Below are 22,158 nucleotides of genomic sequence, written 5' to 3'. Positions count from 1 at the left end.
CTATGCGCTAAAATATAAGACAATATAAGTAGCCACCGTCGTAGTAATTTTATTTTATTAAAATATGAATTGATTAGTGTTATAATTTGTATTTGGTTCATAAATATTAGCACGTCTAATCTAAGTTTATTTAAAATTTCAATAGTTATTTATTTATACAGTTAATTACAACATTTTTTTTACAAGAATACACTTCATGGTTGTATAATCGAAAATATTATGTGTAGCAACATAAAAGTTTACAGTCTATTGAATTCAATAAAACATAAGTTTTTTTAAATAATTCTCGATCACTCCAATTGTTTATTTTTTAAAGAGATCCATAACTATCGAAATTCTTGCCAATATTGCGTCACTGCTGTATGGCCTGTATGCCTCTTATCCCACCTAGTTGCACTAAGTAACTATAGTGAGGAATGTAAAACAGATTTTAACATAAATTTCGTTTTAACATTCATGAAAAAATTTAATTAGTTGCCCAAAACTATTCCGAATGAATCGTATGTTTTTTCGTCAATGGAGTTAAAAACAAAATAAATAATAAATTATATATACAATTTTGTAACGCGGATGCCGTTATCACCATTTATTAAAATAAAATGGACATTTTTCAACGTACAAAATGTTCGTGGATATTTCAATAACGACCATCTTTGATAAATTGCATGAAGAAAATTTTAGTTATGATTATTTGCAAATAAAATATTTGATATCTATTTTGTGAACGAGAGAGTGGAATTGCCGCTCTTGTCCACTCTTGATACACGCCGTTATTACACACAGGTGATCGACGTATGGTAAACTCCGACTATCTTAGGTGGAAAAAGTCAAATCAGTTTTGTGGTAGAAAATAGGGCAAGAAAATATTAGCACCCGGACGGCCATTTTTTGAATACCTACGTCAGAAATATATAATATGTATTATAATACAATAAGTAGGTACCTTTTTTAAATAACTGTTAAAATACAATATACTACAATAGTGGTTCTCAATCTTTTTTTGTTAACGGCACTTTAATATACATCACAAATCAACTCAAATCTAATGGAACAAAGAACTGTTTTCAATATTTTTTAGCATCGAAATTACAAATATCAAACGTTTTTCGCAGAACACTTAGTCGATCTCACGGCACACAGACTGAGAACCACTGCACTACAATATATACCAGGGGTGGCCAACTAAAATACGTCCATGAACCGCATAGATAAATACAATATCAAGAGCCAAAATTTTTATAAAAATTTTTTTTTTTATCATTTTATCATTAATAAGTGAATGTTATTTTTTTTTTAATAAGACGCGAGCCGCAAGTTAGCCACCTCCGGCCACCTCTAATATAATAAACACCATGATTCCATGAATAGTCCACCTACCAAGTAGGTATATTATATAGTGATATATTCTAATAATAAAAACGCCAGTGTTGTTTATATTGGACACTTACCGTGCTATGGCGGAGGAATCACGAAATCCGTGCGGTAATGATGAAATGCGGCTGGATATTTTTTGAGCACTGTGGACACCCGGAGAGATAGCGAGGATAAGAGATAAGACCGAACGAAATATTGTATTATGTATTAATATACGCTACCTATAATGATACAATTATCTAGTGTTTTCGATAGTGGTTATAGTGGTTAAGGCTTAGACGATGGTGGAGTAAGGTCAACAGGCGTATTCGCTTGGCTTAAACAAGCACAACTTTGCTTACTAATCTACATTGTTACGACCTCTTTCATAAACCCGGTGATGAACAAGAGTCCACACTGCAGGAAGTCCAGCGAACTAATTCAAAAAATGTCATATAATGATTATTTTTAAAAATTTGATAAAATTGAAAAACTGTTACGACAGATACATAGTTAGTAACTCGGAGGTATTTTAATTATAAAAATTATACCACTGGGATTACTTACAATTTACTTAGCTATTTTACCCAATACCCTTATTTATTTTAACATTTTTGAATTCTTCGATGATTCATTTTTTATTTTTAACACAAAGTAAGGTATTTTCCTAGTTTTCATTCATTCAATTCAAAATATTAATTAGCTCAAAAATATTTTTATTTCCTTTAATGTACTTCAGGATTCAGTAAAATAGCACTACATCAAGTATACTAATTTAAAAAATACATATTCAAGTAATAGGTATATACAGTGGTGTATCTAGGAGATGGAGAAGTGGTCAGTATACCCTGAGCCTCACACTCACGAGAGGCTTCAAAAGTCACGAATTTTTGTTTTGAGAACCCTATGAATGTTATAAAAATATGAAAATAATGCTGGTATTCTATAAAGAATACATTTTGACATGACGTATCAAGCTCTAGTAATAAATATTATATATATACTACTGCTGATTGATAAAGATAACACAATATTATAGAGAAATTACTTAAAGGCATTATTGCCAACATTAAGGACAGTGAACACACTTTCAATTTTCATTAAAACAACCTAAGAAACGGGAAAAATTGAGGTATTTTTGATTAGATGATAAAGTTTAATTCAAAACAATAGGATATGTACAATATTTTGAAAAGTTTTTAATAGGTATGATTATAAGAATTAGATTATTTATACTTTGATTGAACCCTTAAAACCTGAAATTATGCACTAAATAATTTTATTTTTAAATTAAATAATATGCAAAATGGGTTGATGTTAAAAGTAAACCGAACAACATTGTAATAAGTAATACAAATACACATAAAATGTGATCAATACTATATAATCCAGGAGTGGCAACTTACAGCTCTCGTCATAGTCATGTGCGGCTTGTTTTATTTAAAAAAAAAACCAATATAAACTTTTAACAATAAAATATGATACAATCATGAAAATTATAAAATGTATCTATAAACATTTTGGCTGTTAATATAATTGTATTTATCCATGCTTTTCGTGGAGTTGGCCACCCCTACAGTATATACTATATTCAAGTGTAACATTTTTAAATCGATTAAGTTAAAATAACAAATGATTGAGATTTAGTGATCATAAGAATTAAATACATCATTAGTAAATAAAAAAAATGCATATTTATATTGTACTAGAGATTAAATAACCATAGATTTGTATACTTTCAGTAGAATTATAACTTAGAAATAGACAATGATGTAAAATCACTGAATACTAAAAAAGTTATTTGTAATAGATTTATAATAAGTATAAGTTATTTTACTACGAAAAAACATTAACAGTATGAATTAAACAAAAAAAATAATCTTGTTATAGAGTATGTTTGACTTTGATAAAAAAAAAGAACAAAGTATAAAAATGAAAATTAATTTTTCATAAATTATTTATGATAAAATGATTCCCAATATCGGAGGAAAATTATTGCGAATTACCAGTTATGGACTGGATCATCCTCATTACGTTATCATAGTCAAAAATCCATAGTCCTTCAGGGTCTATTCAAAATAATTGTCATCGTTCATCTCGTGTCCACATTTCCTACGACCTGTAAGACAAAAATATATTTAATTGGGGTAATGGGGTTAAGAATAATAGGTTTGTGTAAATGTCTATGTAATTGTATAGTATTCAATGTTGAATAGATTCTACAAATTGCCAAATTGCCTATTAAATGTTGCATAAATTTATTCCACCCCCATACTACTGTCACCTATAATAATTTTAGACCATGATCTGATTTTAGTATTTGAAATATCTACATAGTTTTATATGGCTTAAGCAGGGTAACAATGTAACTATTTTGTAATAATTATATAGAGATCAACAAGAAATGAATTAATTTTTGATTTAGTAATATAAAAAAGTAAAATATGATGTGATTAACTGACTCTCTTGTTGTTACGGTCAATAATCTGGACTTAATGATAGTGGTGGTTATATAATATCTATAACAATAATATGAAATCTTCCACGCCGACTCATGACAAAAGTAATTATTGATGATTATGAACTAATTAGGTTAGGTTAAGTGTAAAATATATATGATCTATTAAACTATTTTTTTAAATAATAATAAGTGAAATTTATTCATTTTACTCAAACAGAATGATGAACTAAATAATGATGTAGCCCAAGAACATTTATTAATTCATGTTTAGTTGAAAATTTTAGCACACACATTATCTCTTAAAAGTCTTACATATTGATCATTATGTACAACATCAAAACCCATCTCCTTGATTTTCAATTTTCAATGGCATCAAATCTTCTTCGGGAGGGTCGTAAAACATAACTAATTCATGAGAACTGGTAAGTTATGCAATACAGAACAAGAATTAATTACTTTCACAATCCTTTCAACTTTTCGTAATTTAAGAAAATATAGTTACCGAAATCTTTGCTTACCAAATGCATGTTCTAAGACAATTCTACAAGAACTAAGATTTCTATTGAATTCTTTTTGATTTCTTGTGAGGTGTCTATTATCTTTGTATGGTACCATGACTTCCTTGCGCAATGGATATGCATTATTGGCCAAAATATAATAATCACCTGCAATAGAATTTCATTTTAAAACTTTCAATATATGTTTTACTTATTTAACAATAGTATAAAGAGTATATATTATTATGTGTAATCTAAATATTTTACATTTATACTTATGTCGAATAAAATAATGCTACAATAATTAATGTACCTAATAAAATTTACTTGAACATAGTTCTGACAAGGACGATGATGACTCCTTAAATACTGTAGTATCGTGTACTGAACCTGGATACCCAATAAATACATCTAAAAACTTTTTTTTTTCATTTACAGTACATCTGAATTGAATAATATTGCTTACGATTTATATATGAATCTGGGCCCACTTCTGGTCTACCAATTCGTATGTGTGTCTTGTCAATGGCTCCTGTGAAATCAAATTAAAATAAATATAATACCATAATTGATTATTTTTATTATTTTTATATATATGAAAAATTAAACAACCACCTATATAGTTATAATATTAATTGCTTACCAATTACATTAGGGAACTTTTTAGTTTGATGTAAATGTTCTGCTGTTTGTTTTTTTGTTTTCTGCATTTGGATGTTTAATTATAGTAGGGGATAATGACATAAAATAACCAGCAACACGCGTTATAACATCAAATAGTCCACTTATAGTTATTCCAAAGCGATCAGCAACTAATAACTAGAACTTTGATGACCAATAAACCATAAAAATGTTAGAATGTGTTTTTCTGGAGTGAACGGTAATCGACCAGCAGATTCTGTGAGGTAGTTATGAAAAAATATAAATTAATGAAGAACCATGAAACTACGAGAGAACTATATTTATTGAGCAAAATCTACAAGTAAATCAAACCTTTCAAATTGTTATAAAAATGTGTCAACTCAAATCTACAAATAAGGTCTTTGGCAACAGATTTACCAAGTCTAAAATGCATAATGAAGTCTCTGTCACTATAATTTGAGACAATTTGTAGGTAGTTTATTATTTGTACACAATCAATCCTTTGAATTCCATTTATCACAGTATGTACAACATTAACAATATCTTCCAGGTCATCTATATTATACAAAGAGGTAATAATCAGACAGTATAATAGACTCAATAAGCAACTTAAGAAAATTGATAAAATAAGCTAATAGTAAATAATCTTCAACCAGTCTACCTAGTAAGAAATACTATTATACAACTAGTCCCTAACAAGTAGGGTTACCAGACGTCCTCTTTTCCCCAGACATGTCCTCTTTTTAAGCTTAAATAAAAACTCCTGGGGGTTGTTTTCAATATAGGAAAATGTCAGGGTTTTTCATGAAATTAGAATTTTTTTAATAATCACCTCGATATCAGTATACATATAATAGGTATTTATATAATTGTCTTATTCTGTGTTAGTACTTATTTATTTCTGAATCACAAAGAAATTCTATAGTATTTAATTTATTTTCTTAAGTCTAAATATCAACTAATAAATGTGAACAGTAAAATATAATTTATACCTAATGATATAATATTATGTATATCATATTATTATTACAGTAGGTGTAATAGGTACATTATGAGAAAAATAAAATGTACTTGATCTTGAGAAAAATGTCTTCTTTTATTGTCAACCATAAATGGTAACCCTACTAACAAGTCTGAGTTTAACCAAAATTATATCATAAAAATAATAAAATTTAATTTCTTCCACTTCTTCAATTTCATCATTTTGTTGAAATTGTATATTATTTTGGAAACATATATTGTGTAAAATAGTGCAAGCGTTAACTATTTTACATGCTTTTACTGGTGAATAATGCAAAATTCTATGTTTCAACAAACACCTAATTTGAAATATTTGTAAGTATTAAAATTATAAATAAGTTAATCATTACAGTAATATAATAATATTAACTTGCCTAAAACGCATTTTCAGAAGACCAATACATCTTTCAATCAAACTTCGAACATATTTAAATCTGTGATTGTATCTTTCTTCCGTTGTATTTGGTTGATATTGTGTTAAGGGTGTCATAAGCCAAGGTCTCAAGGGGTAACCGGAATCTCCTGTAACCCATATTAGTTGTGTTTAATTTTTTCAATTATGTAATAAATAACTTATAAGATAATAAATTATAATATAAAGAAAATCAAACTATCATATGGATAAAAACTACCAATGTAATGAAAAGTGCCTACTAGGACATATTCATACCTAAAAGATAGAATCCTTCAGGGTAATGGTTATTAATTTCTCTAAGAATAGGTTCTAGTTTACTATTGTTCCAAATGTAGGCATCATTTACACTCCCTGGAAATAATGCTGAAACATTAATTATTCTCATATCCGAATCACATACCAACATATAAAATAAATAAAGAAGTATTATTATGGAAATTATAACATATTAATACTAAAGTCTATCATTAAATTTATTATTTAACCAATGTAATGATCAATAATATACGTACTAGTTGGACATTAATGCTATGGTAGTTTTTTCTATTTACATATATATATATTCAGGATGATCTGGATCATCCTTTTTGGGGGGAAACATTCCAACATGGGTACAATCAATAATGCTCACTATTCCCGGAAAATTAAATTTAGTATTAAACCTGTAAAAAAATTATTATATTATATATATATTTATTAAAGTATATCTATAGTGTAAGTTACTTTTCTCTTGTTTGTCGTAATTCGTCATATGTTGATGGAACTTTTACCCAGTAATCAAATATTTGTGGTTGATTCATAGCATTTACTACTTCATAAATTGCTCTCGAAACAGATGGCTGGGAAACAAATGCCAAATGACTATTTCCAACGGGATGTTGGTAAGAACCGGTCGCGAAAAAATTTAAAGCTATAAATACCTAAATTATAATTAACAAATTAATTGACGAATGTCTTAAAAATATTAAGTATAATTGTTATAAACATTAAAAGATGTGAAATTTTAAGTGTATTGCAGAGGTAACTTAACAGTTAATATTAATGATTAGGAATTAAGTTCACCTACAATTAGGTATTGTTATGCACAGCCGCACAGAAATGTATAATTTACTTACTTTAGTTTGTATATCTAATGCAGATTTTCTTGTCGGTTCTACCAGAAATGGAGTAAGAATGTTTATAACATATCTCACTAAATTTTTATTGAGTCCAAATTTTTTAATAAAGACATCGTCTGGTAATAAAAAAGCATCAAACCTTTCTTTATGATTTAATTTTCTATAATTTAGAGCATTTTCTTGTCGTTCGAGATTTTCTAGGGCAGCTACATAAAACTCATCCATTATCACCAACAGATATTTTAATGTTTAAATATTTTGATCATTATAATATTATTTATAATATAATGCAATAAATAAAAAGATAAAAAATAAACTGTAAACAATTAGGTTCTAAATGAAATATAAGATTTTTTAGTATGTATCAATAGAGCATGGTAGTGTGACGTCATGATAATGTTATCACACCGTGATAAAATTTATTGGTTCCAAACAAACAATATTTCACATTCCGAATAACTGGTTTTTCAAACTATTTAAGTGAAAATGTGAAATACAGTTTTTAATTTACTACTTAGTATTTACACTTAAATACTTAATTGTAAGACAATAATACTAGTGTTACTAACTTAGTGTTATACTGTCATGGCTGCGTCTAGTTGGATAAAATTACATTGCGTTTATGCATTTTTTAAAGAAGAAGTAAAGTTAGTCAAAAGGGGTGAAAATGCATATGAAAGTGGGCATGTGAAGGAATGTATTTTTGTAGAAAATAATTTAAAAGGTGTAGTTAAAGCTAGTATGAGGGATCAAACGTACTCCATACAAGTAAATCAATGAATAATTATTTATGTAATATTTGTGTTTAGTATTTTAGGTAGTATAGCCGTACCTATAGGTATAGAATAATTTCTAGGTATTAACAGAATGTAGTTAGCATTAATCATAATGACATATACTATTAATTAATAATACTTATCTAAAAGCCACAATGTTGACAATTCTTTATAATTTACTTAGATATATTTCTCTGACAATGGTGATATTATACGTGCTGAATGTAATTGCCCTAGGGGACTTGTGCGTTGCCATCATATGGCAACATTATTAATTTTTGCAATTAAAAATATTTCAGTAACTAGTGCAAGTAATAATTATAAAATAATTTATTATTAAACAATACAAAAGAATGTAATACTAAAATTATTTTAAATATAGGTTGTAGTTGGTCAAAAAAAGTTCCTCCATCTCTTATGACAACAAAACCAATTGATGCACTTTACCCTGTTCCTGAAAATAAAAAAAATTACTGTGCTATAGCTACTTTTGATAGCAATGTTAAGTCTGATGTATTTTCTAAACTTAGTCAACAAAGTCATAGTATTGGTTTAACATGGCTACTTTCTCCTGAACCAATAATAACACCATCTATTGAAATAGAAGATATTATCAGATTTTCAGAATTTGAGATTTCTTCACATAAAGAACAGTATTTACTAAGTAAAGTTAGGATGTCAGAAGAAGAAATAAAAAGTTTAGCTTCACAAACCATTGGGCAGCATTTAAATTCAATTTGGTTAATTAAAAGAAGATACAGAATTACAGCTAGTAATTTTGGACTAATATTAAATGCAATTGAACGTAATAGATACCCACCATCTCTTTTCAAAAGACAAAAAGCTTATTGGAACATATAAGTTAGATGGCATAAAAGCTATACAATGGGGTAGAGAAAACGAAAAACACGGAATAGAAGAATTTGAACAAGTAACAGGAAAAACAGTAGTTGTTACTGGATTATGGCTTCATTCATCAGGTGTTATAGGTGCTTCGCCTGATGGCTTAGTTGGTCAAGATACTATTATTGAAGTCAAATGCCCATATTCTTATCGTAATAATCTTTTAATTGATGCATTAAAAAATAATAAATCATACATAATATATTATGATGAAGGTGGTTTGATAAGAATTAATAAGAATCATGAATACTATGCACAAATACAAGGGCAACTTTGTATCCTAAAAAAACAAATTTGTTATTTAGTTATATGGACAATTAAGGATTTGGTTATAGTTGAAGTTCCCAAAGATGAACAATGGGTTGAAAATATTGATAAAATTATACACTTTTATTTTAAGGAGTTTATCCCTTATTTGTTAAAATAATATTTTTTGGTTTACATTTATTGTTAAAATGTGTATTTTGTTAACTTTTTTTAATCTAAGCATTGTTTACTGTTACCTAGAGAACCTAAGTCAATAAAAAAACTAGGTAGTTAAATTTGTAATTAAATCATAATTTTATTATATTAAGTGTTATAATATACAAGTTTATTAAAAATATACATCAGTTGAAAATTACATTTTAATATTCTATAAAAATATAAGTACAACTTAATCTTCAATTGGTTGTAAATAAAACATTTCTACCTCTTTAATGAGTGGATATTGGAAATTTGATAAAGCTCCACATACTTGAAATATTATTGATGCATATGGAACTAATTTTGGAGTTATAAATTCTAAGATAGAATATCCCTTTATACGATTTATAGCACGTTCAACATGAACTCTAGCTCTGGCTATAGTCAATGTTTTCATCACTTGATTTGGTGTAAATTGAGGTGCACCCAAAAATGGAGGTATATTTAATGATACTCCTTCAGGCAATAAGTCATTTATAAGAAACCCTTTATCAGCTAATATAAGATCACCACTATTAAACACATCTATAACTCCAGAATGTTTAACTATTTCTTTATCAGATGTTGATCCAGGGTATAGCAAACTACAAAAAGTCAAAACACCGTTTGGTGCAATTCCTACTAGACCTTTTAAGGTATTTCGGTGTTTATAATTGCTATAGGTGAGTTTTTGTAATTCCATTTTACTTGGTATTGCTGTATATATTTCTGTACAGTCTAAAATCATACGACAGTTCACAAAGTTATTAAAAACACTAGGTAAACATGCTTTATTCTTTTGTTGACTTGGAACAGAATTCATGAAAGTCTTAAATAATATAGTATGAAATGCATGAATCCAAGTCAATACTATATTTGTAACAGTTGTACGACTACACCCAAATCTAACTCCTAAATCCGTGAAATCAAAATTATGACGTAATTTCATAAGTGTCATAAAAATTTGATCTGTTCTACTGATTCTTTCCACGTTCCACCCCAAGAAATAATTTATTGAAACATTTTTAAAAATATCAAATAATACATGAATCACAGTCTTATTAGGCATTCCAGTATAGTAAGTTATTGCTTCATCATTGTCTTCTATAAATGCGAACGAGAATGGTTGTTTTTTTAGACTATTTATTGTAGAATTAAGCCTCTCAATTTCAATCTTTAAAAGGGCATTTTCTGATTCATCAATAATGGATCCAACCGACTTAACATTTAAATGTAAAACTGAATTCTCTTCATTGTGCTTAGTAGATTCATATAAGTTCATCTGTGACTCAATTTCAATATCTGTTTGAGATGCTACTTCTGAATGATTTTCTTCAAGTTCATCAGGTAATTCTTCTTTATTGGCAACTAATGTTTTCTACAAAAAAAATTATAAATTATTATTCTAAATATTTTTTTATGTAATAATTATATTATATTAATTATAAGTTTGTATGCTGATGTTTAAGTAGATTATGTTCAATATTTTAAAAAGCCAAAGTATAGAAAATAATTATAAAACTAATGAGAGAAACTAGATAATAATTAAATTAAATAATGATTGATTTCTATTTAAGTATTAATTTAATCTCAAATTAACTTAAGGTTTAACCTCAAATTTGTCAAATTCTAAGTAAACCACACTTTTGAAAATGTTTTTTAATAAAAATTAGTGAATATAATATATATTGCATATTAAGTAAGTACTAAACATCAACACTTAATTTTATTTTAATCTAAAGCTTGCTATTCAAATGTATTATAAAAATAAAACTACATTAAAACATACTGAGATAGGTTTTGTTTTCCGTTTATTTCTTTTCTCTGGGGAAACAAATAAAAATGTTTTTTCTTTATTCCAGCTGAATATTGTTGGATTATTTTCTTTAAGTCCATCAATAAAATGACAGCTGCAAACTCGGGAGTTCACACTTGGACATCTGTCAGACCTCCTTAAAAATATCAATATAATAATATAAACATTTAATTAAAGTCTAATTATGAAATATAGGTAACACATACAAGCTAGGTGTACAATTTAGATAGAATATATTTAACAATCAAAATAAATTAATAAAACTTATAACTACCTTATATTTTGTGTCCATTTTAATTTCAACAATTTATTCACAGGAAATCTAAAAAATTTACATATTTTTGTTTCGCTGTAATGGTTACAATTTGGTACAAAACAATTGACCATTATGAACAACCTATACAATAAATTAAAAAAAGTAATAACAATTTACATATTAAACAAAATACCTTTAAAAATATGGATTTGTAATAAAAATATTAATATACACAACTATAGTTTAAACTCACCTGCAGTCAACGTAGTTAAGTAATTTAACAATTGTCAAAATAAATCAATATTCGTCGTTTTTATAAAAAAAGAACGTTAAATCATAGTCAAGAACACAAATACTGTACACCGTAACTTGTTTAAAGAAACTTAACAATATTAATGCGATTTATCTCTAAAAACTTTAAAATTATGCACAATTCTCATACAGAAATCGTTTTGTTTGGAACCAGATATCCTTATCACTAATTGATTATACTATCATGACGTCATTACTACCATACTCTATTTATTCACATTATGACATGATGAAATAACTGTGATAATCAAATTCACTGGCAAAATGCCTAGGGATAATTTAACACTTTGGTTATCAACGTAAATTATCAATAATAGAATACCAAAATACGATAATTTCGATATTTGTGTGATAATTCATGAATGTCACGCGTGATAAACTATCACGGCCATTCAAGAATTGACCCCCAGAAACGTTTGTTTTGAACAAGCACATACGCAACACTTCTTTTCTGGACAACTATTTCGTATTCGGTAGAACCAAAGAACAAACTAGAACTGACTATTAAAAAGGAATCGCGATTAAATTCTCATCAAAAAACGTCGAGTTTAACCACATATCGTGTTCGTCTGCGTGAATAATATCATCCACAAATGGTGAATTTACCATAAACCGATTACGTATACATCCCGGCTGAACAAAACTAAAACACAGTAACTACACTTTGTGAAATTGTTCAGGAGAGCCAATTTTCTAAACATTAACAGGCCGCTGAAAAATTTTAATCACACAATATTGTAACCCTGTATTATAGATAACATATGAACCTCCAAATTATATATGTGTTGAATATTATTTTTTTTTTTATTGGCTCCAAAGTTATAGCAGTTACTTGGTTTTAATCTGGGATTTGTGAGTTGAATTAAACGAAATAACTAATATAAAACACAGTATCGTAGTATTTAAAAATTGTAAATTCTTTTAAGTAGTTTATATTTACAAATATAAATTAATAAATAACAATTAATGAAGTGAGGTGTTTGAACCTACTTAAAATAAAACAAATTAAAAAACTATAAAATTAAAAATAAATTGCAGTCTTTCTGTTCACATTTAATAAATGATAAAATATAAATGTATAAATAACAATTAATGAAATTAGGTGTTCTTACCTACTTATAAAACAAATAAAAATAAAATAAAAATTAATTGCAGTCCTTTCTGTTCACATTTGGTAAAATGATAAAATATAATATAAAAGTATTTACTTTTATATTTACAAATATAAATTTATAAATAACAATTAATGAAGTGAGGTGTTTGAACCTACTTAAAATAAAACAAATTAAAAAACTATAAAATTAAAAATAAATTGCAGTCTTTCTGTTCACATTTAATAAATGATAAAATATAAATGTATAAATAACAATTAATGAAATTAGGTGTTCTTACCTACTTATAAAACAAATAAAAATTAATTGCAGTCCTTTCTGTTCACATTTGGTAAAATGATAAAATATAATATAAAAGTATAATTAACCAAGTTAAGAATACTTACTAGTGTAATAATTCACAAATAAGTAATAAAAAATACATCATTCTGCACATTCATTAATAAAAGTATCTGATAGTCCAATTTCACTAACTAGGTCTTCAGAAGTTAAAGAAACTGGTAAGGTAGTCCAAAAATGTTTTCTATTATTTGGCATTAATGGAAGTAATTTTTTTACTATTTCATTTTTTTTTTCAATGTTAATACCTCGTGGTTCTATGATTTTGTCTGGTTCATAATCAATGATGGTTTTTAAAAATTTTTTTTGTAAAAAGTCTAATTCTTTTGGTGCCTCATCAAAGTTAGTATAATATTCCATTTTGGTAGATCCTTTAAAAAATGTTACCATCACTAGACTCGACAATTTAAAACCTTTTATTGGGTCATTCTTTATGGTAGTGGATCGTTTCTTGCTTGACCAATTACAAAAATGTGTTTGATCAATAATGTTTAAATTTGTTCTACTTTCCTTAATTTTATTTTTGAGATCATCATAATCATATATATTCCTTATTTGCTTAAATTTTTTCTCTATGTTTCCATGAACTCCATCTGCCGACATATGGGTATGGCCTTTTGTCAAGTATTTAATAGTGACACTTTCTATAGAATTGTTGTGCTTAGAGTTCAAAGTGCTGATTAATGCTGTGAATAATACCCAATTTTTGTTTTGACCCGTGCAGTTGTCAGCCCAAAAAATAAAATTTAGAGCATCTCTTTCCTCTCTCATTATGGATAGTATTGAATCTGCAATGTTTTCTGCTTTTCTACCAGCTACAGCTTCATGCCACAGTACACAATGAGATTTGCCTTTTGGTCTTAAGGAAGCGAATGTTTCATTAAACACTATTAAACGACTTGTGAAAAAACAAGTTTTCGAATCTGGTATCATTGGTAATAGAAGAATTTTTTGGAGGTCCATAGAAAATACTTTGGTTGTGCTGCAGGTGTTTATATTAGCATCCTTTTTGTACATAGTGTTTGCTTGAAATGCTTTGATTTTATGTTGCTCTAATTTAGTTGTAAGTTCCTCAATTTCATTTTCATCAATTGAATTTTCTATTTGATTAGCATAATTGGTACAATCTTCACATTTATCAGAAATAGGACTTTTTAATGAGATATTCAACTCTTTTAGAACCCCTCTGTAAGTTTCTTGTGAAAACAATTTTCCATATCTCAAACAAAAATCTTCATACATTGATTTTACAGTCAATTCTCTAGGCAAAAACATGATATTGGGAGTATTATGTCTACGATAATGACTAGAACATGGATTATACATTTTTATATGGTTAATTATTGAGGTCTTGTCAATGTTTAAATTACTCACACCAGTTTTGTTACCTCTATTTTCTTTTACAGTTGATAGACATGGACTGTCACAATTTTTTAAATTTTTATAAAGAGCTGTTAATATAGAATCATTTGAATATCCGAATGTGTTAAGAAACATTGATCTACATACTCTGATTTTATCTTTCTTAGGTCCAGCTGGTAGATAAAAATAACGAGATTCATTCCTTTTAAAATTATTTATGAAATCTGTTGTTGTTCGACGCTTAACTGGAGACACTGTAATACAATTTCCTAAGTACCTTCTTCTTGAAGTATAATCCATAACCCAGAAATCACTCCAAATTTGTTGTCGTTGATCAACCAAAATATTAATATTACACTTATTTTTACATATTTCTGGACAGGGAATGTTTCTAAATGGATGTTTTATTTTAGCATTTTCTATTTTACTTTTCCTCTTTTCCTGCCAAACTGCATGTTGATCTTTCTTACTGAATTTTTTTTTAATATTACAACCATCATTATGTATAGCTGTTTCATCATGATCAGAATGTGTTGCACTTAATAAAACATTTTCATCTAACACATAAAACAACATAATTCATTCAATTAGTGAAGATAAATTTAAACTAAAATATACTCAGATGTAAGTTATAGTACCTGGTCTTGGTGTTTCAGTCACACAACTTGAATTTAATTCAGTAGTAACAGTGAAATAGTCATGATCATGTAAGACAGTCGCTAAATCTGCCATTGAATCAACCAATCTAACAAGCCATAATGTTAAAACAAATTAATATTAGATTACTTATATTTTACATTCAGACAATAAATAATATGTAACTTACGTCTTATTTACTTATTGGCTATTAAGTTATAATTTATAACTTAGAAAATATCGAGGAAAATATATAATTGTTAGTTACTGTGTTTCAGTTTTGTAAAATTCTTATCATATAACAAACTCTTGTAGATACTTGTTTGTAAATTGATAAATAATCATCCGAATCCAAAGAAAATAATATGGTTTAATTCAGCGTAACAAGATGACAATGAGGATACAAAAAAGTCGATTTTGATAAGAACGTTAGTTACTGTGTTTTAGTTTTGTTCAGCCGATCCGACATCGATTGCACTTTTGCACTAGTGAAACCTGATAACGAAATAATGCTCTAAATATTTCTGTTTTAAATTAAATAATGTGCAGAATATAATTGATGTTAAAACCTTAAATGTTAACCGAATAAACAATTATTATAAATCAAATGTGATCAATAGGCACTATGTACTATGCTTAAGTGTAGAAGTTCTTAATAGATTTAGCTAAAATAATAAATGATTGATAATTAATGTCCATAAAAACTAAATACATTATTAGTGAATAAAAAAAAAACGTATATATGTTATACAGGACATTAAATAACCATAGATTTTTAGTAGAATTATAATTTAGGTTTTTAGTAAACAATGATGTCAAATTATTGATAATCCAAGAAACTTTAAACGTGTATACAAAAAAGTGAATACTAAAAAGTTATTTGTAATAGCATATACAGTGTTAGATGCTCAAAGTTAAAAATAAGTCAAACAAGACGCAGTATAGATATTGCTTATATATACTTATTTCCAATTATACTTACCACATAAATATTATTTTATTGTTATCAATAAATTTTAATTCAAAATTCATAAATTCCCATTTTCTGGGACGGCTGGTTTTGTTTTATATAATTTCAATTTTATTTTTATTTAGTTTATTAATAATAAACTCAATTTAATTTACAAAATTTCGGTCTACATTTTCATGCATTACTTGTAATAGTTACCTTTAGCTTCAATATTATAAAATTATTGATTTTAATAATATTTATCATTAATATAAACACCCCTTGTATCTTACTTGTAAAATGCATATTATAGTGTATATTATTGCAATAAAGGAATACTTAGTGCTACTATTTTAGGTATAGGTATTTTTTTAAATAACTGTTTAAAATAGAATGGTCAATTAAAAATCATAAATACACAATACACATTAATTATTATGAAACTGAGGCACTTTTAGATACTCATACAGACAATATGACTCACTGTTTGTAGTTATTACTCAATCATCGCTGACTAGTAAGTAAAACTAGATAATGCTAGGCACATATTAATTGAGACAATTTATGATCAGCAAATGATACATTCAACATTGCCTTATGATTTAAAAATATATTATATGAATATGTTTACATAACATATAATATAGACATAGCACTTTTGATATCTTATACCTACTATAAAAGTTATGTATTACAAATTAAGTACAAACAAAGAATTAATTTTATCAATATTTTGACTTTTATTCATTTAAAAAACCAATTGGTCATAATAATAATATTTATATAACAATATAATTCAATATTTAAAACAATATTTTATTTTAAAAGTTACAAAAATTTATTTCATAGCAATTTTATTGTAATAACAAAATATCTTTAATAAACCAAAAATACAAAATATATCCATTTAAACATTGTGACAGTCTTATATGTTTTATACAAAATACTGTACATTAAAAAATTCATATATCAGGAAATCAAAAAAGGTCATTCATCATTATGGGTTTTAATGTGGGAAAAATATGATTTAAGGTAGTCATACTGTTTATTACATATTTTACATACAAAATGTTTATTTTTTTTATTTTTATAACATAAGTCTTTTTTATGTTTATTGGCATGTTTTTTAAAATTTTTATACATTTTAAATTTAAGTCCACAGACCGTACACAAGATTTCATTATTTAACTTAACTGAATGTTCAGATTGATGCAATTTCAATTCAGCAATAGAAGTAAAATGTTGTCTGCATATTCTACAGTTCAGTTGGTTATTGATATAATTTAATCCAAGATCATTTAAATTATTTTTAACTGGATTAATAATATTTGGAGCTCTATAAGTTGTTTTTAAATTTTCTTCAAAACTATCCTGCCTTATGGATTCTATATTATCATAATTATCTACATTTATTTGATTAATGAATTTACAACTATCAGTTTTTTTTATGGTTATTGGGGGAGAAACACTACTAATATTATTTATCCATATCCCTGTACATTTTTCATTTTTATTTAAGTCTATGTTATTCATTTCAATCTCAGTTTCATTTTCATGCTTTTTGAAAGTACATTGAATATTTTCTTTTCCTTTGTCTGGTATTGATCCCTCCAAGTCAGTCTTATTCAGTTTATTTAGTTTAATTTTATCACGTATTTCACTAATTCTTGTCAGCATTAATTTTAATTCATCATTATATGGATGTTCTTTTTTATCGTGCAATTGTTCATACAGAAACTTAAGATCATATTCTAGTTCTTCAATTTTAAGAAAATATAAATCTACTTTTTCTTCTTCATTATACTGGCCTTGGTGTTGGGTGGAATATTGATATTTATTAATATCTACACATTTTGGTTCACACTCTTTTTTTAAAAGTTTCCAAAACCTAGCTGTTAAATTTTTCATTTTGGAAGACAACAATTGTAAATTTTCATCTGCATTAAGATGGTTATTGAATGTATAATCAAAACTACAATTTTTAACGGTTTTTGGTTTATCAGACCCATCAATTTCCAGGTTACTACTTAAGCTGCTAATACCCTGATTTTGGCTATTAGGTGTCACAGCATTTAACTTCTTTGGACTGCCTCGTTTGTTTTTTAGGTTAACCTCAACATTATTACCAATAATGTTCTTCTTTGGACTTACTATAAATCTTTTCACAGAGGAATTATTTTTATCTGAATATACCATTGGTTTTTCTTCATCTTTATTTTTCTGGTGTATTATTATATCTGAATAGACTTTATTACAAGTCTGTACGGTGTTCGAAGTTTCAGGCTTGGGTAATTTTTTTTTTTTTTTCCAGAATTGTTTATAATTTTTGTTTTTGTACTTAAGATAGATAAGATTCGGCCCTTTGTAAGTTCTAACACAAATATTAGTACCAACATGTGCTTTATACGAACACTTTGAAGCAAACTTTTGACAACATTTTAGACAAACAACATGTTTATCAATAAAGTCAAAATCTTTAAATGGAAACAATTTTAAAACGCCTTTTCTAATACAAAAATTTTCATATCCGGTTTGTATACTGTTATTTTTGTATGCTAGATCTGCATTATAGCATGGTGAAACTAATGAATGATTTTTGAAAATCTGAAAAAAAACAATAATATACATAAATATATATTGGTATATAAATAGATTAATGAAATAAACATTTTCCAAAAAAAATTTGTTTTATGAAATGTATTTTATTTATTTAATAATTATATACATATTATTTTTATGGAAAATTGTTTTTTTTAGATTTAATATAGAAAATAATGAAGTTCAAAACTTAAAAAAAAAAACTCTGGTTCACTCTTTAGGTGAAATATATATATTATTAACAGGTGTACGGCATATAAGGTGGGTTCGTTAATGGTATTTGTATTTGAGTTGAGAGATTATTCTGTATCACCCAGCGTGACCGATAGAAGGTTAAATATTTATAAATTAATGTAACTTAAATTTGATTAAAAGTAAACTGTTATTTATTAAATTTATATTAATAAGAATCAGTAAGTTAAAATATATGTTAATGAAAAGTGGACTGAAAATACTAGTGTATTTTTATAAATGTATTTGTCGGGAAATAAGTGGCTTATGAAGCAGGTATAAGTACACGATTTACGCAAATCACATTAATTAAAATATGATAAATATAACCATTTTTCAAAGTAAGTGGATTTACAAACAAATTTACTTGGTATACATCAATTCATTATAAATTTATAAATATATTGCATTAGTTAACAAAATAATGGATTGTTTAATATTTTACAGCATAATAATACAATAGGAGGTACTATTGAATTATCAACTTTAAAAAAAGTTTAAATAAATAATTACCGTGGATAAATCATTTTCTGGAGTAATAGCTTCAAGATTTAAAAGTTTAAAAAATGGAATTTTTTTCAAATATGTTTCATTCATTTTAACACTAAAACAAAATTAAATATTTTATTAATTATTATAGCTTATACAGTTTTATAACACTTAAAAATAATAGTTTTATAAGTAAATAAATCAACTACTAATTTTAATTTTAACAGAATTATAAACCTATCGGGGGGTTTTTTTTTTTTAATTGAATGAACTACATAAATTTGAAATCAAATTTAAATATCTATTATTCAAAATAACACAAAAATTTATAAAATTTATATAAGTAGATAAGTAATAAAAAAAATAAGCAATGAGACTTTTATTGATATTATTTGTAATAGATAACTAGGTATATATAATTATTGGTAAATAATTGGTTACATTCTAAACTCATCTGATTAAAATGATATATAACACATAGTAGAGCATAAAATAATTAAAAAGATAATATGATTATATATTATTAACAACTCAAATAATTTGTGAAAAACTCACAAATTGTCAAATTGTAATAAACAAAAAAATAATAATTTTAATAATTTAGTATGTACTAATTATATTCATAATTACTTGAAACTAATATTAATAAGTATGTAACTTACATTGTTAAACATTAAATTTTAACTATATTCGGTAACTAATTTGAATAATATTGAGATTGAATGATGGAATTATTTTTTCTTCAATAATTAGCAATGTATTAATAAAATTGGCAATCGAATTTAAAAACAAAATAAACATGAGATAGAATGAAGCAGTTAGAGTAGCTTACATACTTCAGATACTATAACTGGCACTAGACAGTAGACAATCGAATTAGGTACGTAGAATTCCAATAATGAAAAATCATTATAATATATATTAATATTGTATCCTACATAGTATGTATCTAGGCACAGTGTGAAAATATTTTAGTTTAGGTATTTAGACATGACGCGTAAATAACATGGCTATATATTGTCACCTATCAACCATGGATGAATATTTCGTTATATTCCTCATGACTAGAGGTCGGATTTTTATAATTTTACATATTTGTTTCTAGTTTATGCAGTTAAGTGGGAGTGAGAAATCTTTACGATTCATGAAACACAGAATTCATAGGAAAAAATTTATTCTGCATAAAATAGCATATTTTATGGGTTAGAGAATATTTAACACGTTAGAGAATATTTGAGAATAATTTTGTAATGTCGGCATATAATGAATATATTTTACGTATATTAGCACTTTGATAGGTATAATGTTCACTAAATAATTCTGTTTATAAATAATTAATTTCTGGATTTTAATAAAAATTAATCTCCAGGTATTTTTTATCGATAGCACGTAAATTATTTCGTTAGCTAAAATAAATTTAAAATAAATTTAAACGGAATTTTTTTTAATATTAAAAGAATATTTTGCATATTAAAGGACATAAAACATCATATTTCTGATATTTTAAAAGAATATTAAGAGAATATATTGCCTAATTTATGCGACATAAAAACATCATATTTTAAGGATTTTAAGAGAATATAAATCCGACCTCTACTCATGACATATGGTAAATTTATTTTTAATTCAAACTATTGAATCTCATACCCATAATAATATGTCTTAATATATTGATATTATGTGTTAGTATCATAAACCCTAGTCACTATTACATTTCAAGATTAATTTTTTTATGTTTCTAACCGTGATTCAAGATAGGTAATAATAATTATTTTTTAAATTTTGTTTGATTAAAACAAATTATACATGCAAAAATAATAAATTACCTCAAAACTCTTCAATTCAACACGATAATTTTAGATATTATAAAATAAAAGAATGATTTTAGTATGAACGCAACTAAAAAAATGTATTTAACAAAAACACGACTATGTTACCTATAGGAAAATTGAATGGTATGCACAATGCATAAAACAAATGTACCTACAACAATAAATTAAATGACGTCATGTAAGATTATTACAAGTGCTACAAGATAAGACGTCAGTGTGACCAACTGAATAATAATAATATGTTTAAATTGTAATCACATTAATTGTATTACCATTGATTATAAATACTATAGATTGCTCACTGGCCGTATTTTCGGCGGCGAGGTAATAATCGGGTGCCGCGTGCCGCTATAAGGCGCTGCAGACGCTTGGCTAGTTGGATCGGATAACGTTGTGATCGCTAGTAGTAGTCTAGGCGGCGGGGTGCAGACCGCACTACCGCAGGGCGGGCGGCATATTAACATTCCGCACATCAAATAAAACCCATAGGGAAATACGGCATTCTCATTGGTCTGAAATGTTTAGCGCCAAATTCAAATTTAAATTACGATATACTATATACCTATACTACTATATATTATTTACTATTTAAAAAAT

The 22,158-nt window shown here is 26.4% G+C and overlaps 4 protein-coding genes across 4 annotated transcripts; all 4 read right to left on the bottom strand.

Moving 5' to 3' along the window:
• Positions 1–3,250: 3,250 nt before the first annotated feature.
• LOC149062342 (uncharacterized) lies at positions 3,251–5,616 on the bottom strand. Its single transcript, XM_089216931.1, has 7 exons — positions 5,305–5,616; positions 4,955–5,209; positions 4,778–4,843; positions 4,639–4,701; positions 4,333–4,479; positions 4,127–4,233; positions 3,251–3,472 (listed from the first exon to the last, which is right to left on the bottom strand). The coding sequence occupies exons 2-6, from the start codon at positions 5,019–5,021 to the stop codon at positions 4,220–4,222; spliced, it is 357 nt and encodes a 118-aa protein (XP_089073057.1). The 5' UTR covers positions 5,022–5,209; positions 5,305–5,616; the 3' UTR covers positions 3,251–3,472; positions 4,127–4,219.
• Positions 5,617–9,722: 4,106 nt separating this feature from the next.
• On the bottom strand, positions 9,723–12,150 carry LOC149062341 (uncharacterized). The gene is made up of 4 exons (XM_089217441.1): positions 11,955–12,150; positions 11,720–11,842; positions 11,419–11,581; positions 9,723–11,007 (listed from the first exon to the last, which is right to left on the bottom strand). Exons 2-4 carry the CDS (start codon positions 11,830–11,832, stop codon positions 9,841–9,843), a joined length of 1,443 nt encoding a protein of 480 aa, XP_089073567.1. The 5' UTR covers positions 11,833–11,842; positions 11,955–12,150; the 3' UTR covers positions 9,723–9,840.
• A 1,266-nt stretch (positions 12,151–13,416) lies between these two features.
• LOC107172720 (uncharacterized) lies at positions 13,417–15,822 on the bottom strand. The gene is made up of 3 exons (XM_089217793.1): positions 15,653–15,822; positions 15,465–15,571; positions 13,417–15,383 (listed from the first exon to the last, which is right to left on the bottom strand). The coding sequence occupies exons 2-3, from the start codon at positions 15,556–15,558 to the stop codon at positions 13,549–13,551; spliced, it is 1,929 nt and encodes a 642-aa protein (XP_089073919.1). The 5' UTR covers positions 15,559–15,571; positions 15,653–15,822; the 3' UTR covers positions 13,417–13,548.
• Positions 15,823–17,319: 1,497 nt separating this feature from the next.
• On the bottom strand, positions 17,320–21,662 carry LOC107169597 (uncharacterized). Its single transcript, XM_089215993.1, has 3 exons — positions 21,556–21,662; positions 19,754–19,844; positions 17,320–19,015 (listed from the first exon to the last, which is right to left on the bottom strand). The coding sequence occupies exons 2-3, from the start codon at positions 19,835–19,837 to the stop codon at positions 17,399–17,401; spliced, it is 1,701 nt and encodes a 566-aa protein (XP_089072119.1). The 5' UTR covers positions 19,838–19,844; positions 21,556–21,662; the 3' UTR covers positions 17,320–17,398.
• Between the last annotated feature and the right edge of the window lie 496 nt (positions 21,663–22,158).

Source organism: Diuraphis noxia, unplaced genomic scaffold, assembly GCF_037042655.1.
Source record: "Diuraphis noxia isolate RWA-SAM2 unplaced genomic scaffold, SU_Dnox_SAM2 contig0001, whole genome shotgun sequence".
Lineage (NCBI taxonomy): Eukaryota > Metazoa > Arthropoda > Insecta > Hemiptera > Aphididae > Diuraphis > Diuraphis noxia.
The sequence above is the reverse complement of the archived record's forward strand: the minus strand, read 5'-3'. Positions and strand labels throughout refer to the sequence as shown.